Source organism: Buceros rhinoceros, unplaced genomic scaffold (genome assembly GCF_000710305.1).
Source record: "Buceros rhinoceros silvestris isolate BGI_N320 unplaced genomic scaffold, ASM71030v1 scaffold20587, whole genome shotgun sequence".
NCBI lineage: Eukaryota > Metazoa > Chordata > Aves > Bucerotiformes > Bucerotidae > Buceros > Buceros rhinoceros.
The window spans coordinates 2,039-6,789 of NW_010424209.1; the positions used below are offsets into that span (position 1 = coordinate 2,039).

At 38.2% G+C, this 4,751-nt stretch overlaps 1 protein-coding gene across 1 annotated transcript; it reads left to right on the forward strand.

The window, feature by feature from the left end:
* Positions 1-230: 230 nt before the first annotated feature.
* GPR146 (G protein-coupled receptor 146) lies at positions 231-1,277 on the forward strand. The gene has a single exon (XM_010140714.1). It carries the CDS (start codon positions 273-275, stop codon positions 1,275-1,277), a length of 1,005 nt encoding a protein of 334 aa, XP_010139016.1. The 5' UTR covers positions 231-272.
* The last annotated feature ends 3,474 nt before the right edge of the window (positions 1,278-4,751 follow it).

Consider the following 4,751-nt stretch of genomic DNA (forward strand, 5'->3'; position numbering starts at 1 on the left):
CATTGAAGTTAGAACTTCAGAACATTTATTAGCCTCATGAATTTTTGAGTCACAGATGACTTTCTTCTAGACTAACAAGATCAAAAGGCTTTTCAGTCACTGACCTTAAACCAATCAGTTATGTGAAGTGTATAATCTCTATCTCTAAAACGTTTTCTTCACACTACATTGCATTTCACTTACGATACAGTATTTCAACAATACTTCCACTATTTCTCTTTCTACAGAAAAGCTGTTAACCAGCGGAGAAGATACAAAAGCTAAAAATCATTATGTGGAGCTGTGAAACCGTAAACAACGGCACCGAGAACAGTGAGGACCAGCATCTCTGCCATGACTTCCACCTTGCACTTTCCATCTTTTCCCTACTCTACCTCATTATATGTTTCCCCATTGGCCTGTGTTACAATGGCTTGCTGGTCCTGGTTAATCTCTATAACAAAGCTAGTATGACTATGCCAGATGTTTACTTTGTCAACATTGCCATTGCTGGGCTCATCATCAACACACTGGCACCAATGTACCTTCTCGGTCTTGCCAATACAAAATGGGCCATCTGGAATTCTAACAATGAATTTTATATTACCTTACTTATTTTATTCAATGTCTCGTCTTTAGTTACCATGTACTCTACTACGTTACTCAGTCTGGACTACTACATCGAACGCGCTCTACCTAGAACTTACATGTCAAGCGTGTACAACACCAAACACGTCTGTGGATTCATATGGGGTGGTGCTATGCTTACAAGTTTTTCATCTCTCCTGTTCTACGTCTGCAATCACGTATCCACTAAAATCATTGAATGTTCCAAGATGCAGAACAAAGAAGCAGCAGACGCCATCATGGTCTTTATCGGGTATGTCGTACCAGCTATCGCTGTACTGTATGCACTGATACTAATCTTGAGAATACGCAAAGAGGCTACACCACTGGATCAAGACACTGGACGATTAGATCCATCGGTGCACAGGCTTTTGATTGCCACAGTCTGTACACAGTTCACGCTATGGACACCCTATTACGTTATTCTCTTGGTAAGCACATTTACTAATGCTCAAGGAAGAATTGCAGATGAAAATTTCAGTCGAATATTACATTTTACCAAGATTTTATCAAAGTTCTTGGCTTTCTCAAGCAGCTTTGTAATGCCTCTGCTCTACAGATACATTAACAAAAACTTCCCCAACAAATTACGACGTTTGCTTAAGAAGATACACTGTGGGAATCAAGGGTGTTCTCATGAACGCGCAGTAGTACAGCAAGTTAGGACGTAGGTGTGAGAAACCCCTCTGGTGCTCTGTTACTGCAGTACTTAGCGTACTAGTACTGGGACTGGGCCATTGCGGTGTTGCCACCCAGTCACTGATTCGAGAGTCCCAACCAAGAGGCTGGAAGGAGCTTTCCACTGCAGTTAAATGAAACAGTCTTAACTTTCAAATAGTTAATTGTTTGCTGAAATCTTGTGAGACTGCGGCCCGTGTGCTGTGATACCTGTGACACCTAACACTTTCAGTGCACTGAACTGGTTACAAAGCATAAACTGTCTGCCTCGCTCTAACAGTCCTGTCTGAGGAGATCACTAAGCAGTTTATGGAAGCCTTGACTGAAGACACAGCACCTTGTATCTTGCACAGAAAAAGGTATCCCCTTATCTTCTGTACAAAGAAGTGATAGTGCTATCCTTGATGAAGTAAATACCATTTGTCAATGAAGACGATATAGATGATCTTTACTAAAGATCAAATTATCCAATTATACATGTCCAAATAGTACATGCTAATTATAAATTAAATTATTTAATTTCTTTCTTCATCACTGAATCCTCTCTAAAGGATGCCTAATTTACCATTTTCATAAATTATTTCCTCACACAAACTAACCTAAATTTTAACGTTTATGGTAAATTGACTTTTTCCTAGATGTAACAGTTAACAAAAACGTGTTTTATTTTTCCAGTGCTTTGTTTGCATCCTAGAACATTTCAAGAATTCATAAATATTTATTAACTAATTCTAAGGGAACTGAGAGATGTTTGTTCCACGTAGTAAAATGAAGGACACAGTGGTTTACAAAGTTAAATCAAAATTTAACTAGTAAAGATTGTCTGGCTAAGTGTTATGGTCCACATATGTTCATGTAACAAGCTTAATTATCTTAAAAATAAATATGTTTATGATTAACATTTTGTATTTAAGGGATATGTTTGCAACAAATAAATTAAAATCTTTAATCTAGGGCATCACCAGAGGTTTAAAAACAATACATAACAAATTTTTAAACGGGAGTAATATTTAGGAAACCCAGTCAGTATCAGGTTTTTGCTGACCTCTCAGAAACGGGAGTGCCTCCAGCATGGTTCTTGAGCACACAGTACAAGTACAGTTTCTGCATTGTGCAGAATGAATGAAGAAAAGGGGATGAAGAAATCCAATGCAAATTGCCACATTTTCCTGAGTATATGAAATACAAGAGAAACACAAACACGCTGCAGGAAGCAAATTGATGATTACCCGCAAGAGCAAACCACAAAACGTTGACCCAAGAACTACCTGTTCCTGCGCTGCTGTTACATTACTAAAGACAGAGTGGGGCAGAAGTTACACCGATGTTCTCCCTCTGGATTCGGAGCAGCGAGATGTCTTTGTCACTCGCCCTAAAGCACAGAGTCATCTCGCTTAATCCGTCACAACACAACTCAAATTCCACATGAGTTTATTCAAAAAATGTATCTTTTCCAGCCTCTGGTATAGGAAAAACATGGAGCAAATCCAGAATTTAACCTTTTCCATTTCTTACAGCTCAATCTCATCCGATAATTAGTCCTAATTCATCAGCATAGAGAAATGCTTAAGTTCTAAGTGGGAAGCAGGTGAGGAACAGCCTTTACAGATATTTTCCCTTCAACATTATTTAGTAATCTCTTCTCAGAGCCATCTTTGCTTATGTGCTTCACCTAGATGTTTCTGAGTTATCAGCATCCTGATGGAAGACTTTCCATCCATCTTTACAGTTTAATAGCTCCTCATATTTTATTGAATTTTTTTAACTCTTGAGCCCTATACAGTAAATCATCTGTTTCTATGGCTTTTTCTCTGCATAAAAACTATCCAGCACAACCACATCGATTTACTTCATTGTTTTAGCCTCTTGATGAAAACCATGTTAAGGGATGAAGCCTTCCTTTATCGCTGTGTCCAACTCACCCAATAATTTATAGTGCCTCTATGCTGACACGGTGCTGGCTGCTTTGGTTGTTTTTTTCCCCCTGCTTGAGTGGCGTTCTAGAAATTTCTACACATCTTGAGCATTCAAGCTCATTTCCACACACGAGTGCTCAAGAAAGAAATCTTTCCTTACAACTGTCAAGCAAATGGGCTCCTCTTCTTCCTACCTGAGGAAAATTAGGTTTCCTGATGCACCACATTAAATTTCTCGTGTAAACTCAGCTAAAGAGATTCTGTCCCATTATGCAGGAAAAATTCCAGCAGGGAGAAACCGCCTTATCTGGTGTGAATAGAGGCTTTGAGAACTGGGACACTGCCAGAACAGTGTGGCTGAACAGGCAGCATTAAGTGCAATTTTACCCTCCATGTTGCTTCCTTACTTCTTGTAAGGAAGTTACTTGTTACTTCCTTCCAGGTTCTTGTTACGTCCTTCTTTCCGCCTTCCCCTAGGCCATCTTATTTTCTGTCTCTAATAGGACTGTCTCGTTTATTTCTGTTCCTCTGTCCCCGTGTTAAATTCCCAGTTGCAGATCATGGCTCTTACAATTTATCTTCTCTCTTCATCTGCACTTCTCTGTGCTATTTATTTAATTTTCATTTTGTTCCTCTATTTCCATCCGTAGTCGCACACCTGGTACCATTCACCACTCACATTTACTTCATTAAACTGAATCCTGTACAGTGATTTGACATTACAAATGGATTTATGTAATGATCTGGAAGCTGCTATTTAAGAGCTGGAGAAAGACAAGTTTTTATATGCTTTACCCTTGAATTCTCAATTTTGATTTATTTTCCTTCAACTTTTTCATTGCAGCAGAGTTAAGTATGTTTGCGTGTATCCTTGATAATACACTAAATGTGATGGCAATCTTACAGACAAACAACTTTCATGATTTCATGAACAAGACTGATACCCGCTCAGCTCTTTTTAAGAGATGATATATTTGCTGCCTCAAAGTAATTGTACCTTGGAGCTGCCTGACTGCTTTTCACTTAAGGAAATTCTGAACTTAACTGCAGCACCCCCACATGGTATCTCTCCAAAGCAGTATTCCAAAAAGCAAGAACTTATATAAAGTTATATAAAGAGCAGTAGATGAGCAAGTGCAGTAAAATACTTAAGGAAATCACAAATATGAAAGGACTTTTGTGAACACGCCTTTAATGTTCAAAGTTCTCAAGAACGGGGCCTTTCCATTTCAAATACCTGAAGGTTTCTGATGACTGTAAATAGGGGCTTATCTACTTCACATATAAATAAATATGCATAAAATACTGTATATATGCAAGATAAAAATCAGCCTATTGATGTAAAAAGAATTTGCAAAGAATTTATTAAATTATTTCTTAAAGTGCATCACTTAAATGCAAGCCTCTGAACAGTAAGGTGTACTGTATGGTTCTGTATGTATATACGGTGTACTAGAACGTCAGCACTACTTAAGTGCCACTATTAACAGTGTTACCTTCTCACAAAATTAATTTTAATATTTGGGTTGATCTGTGGCTCATAGCCCTCTT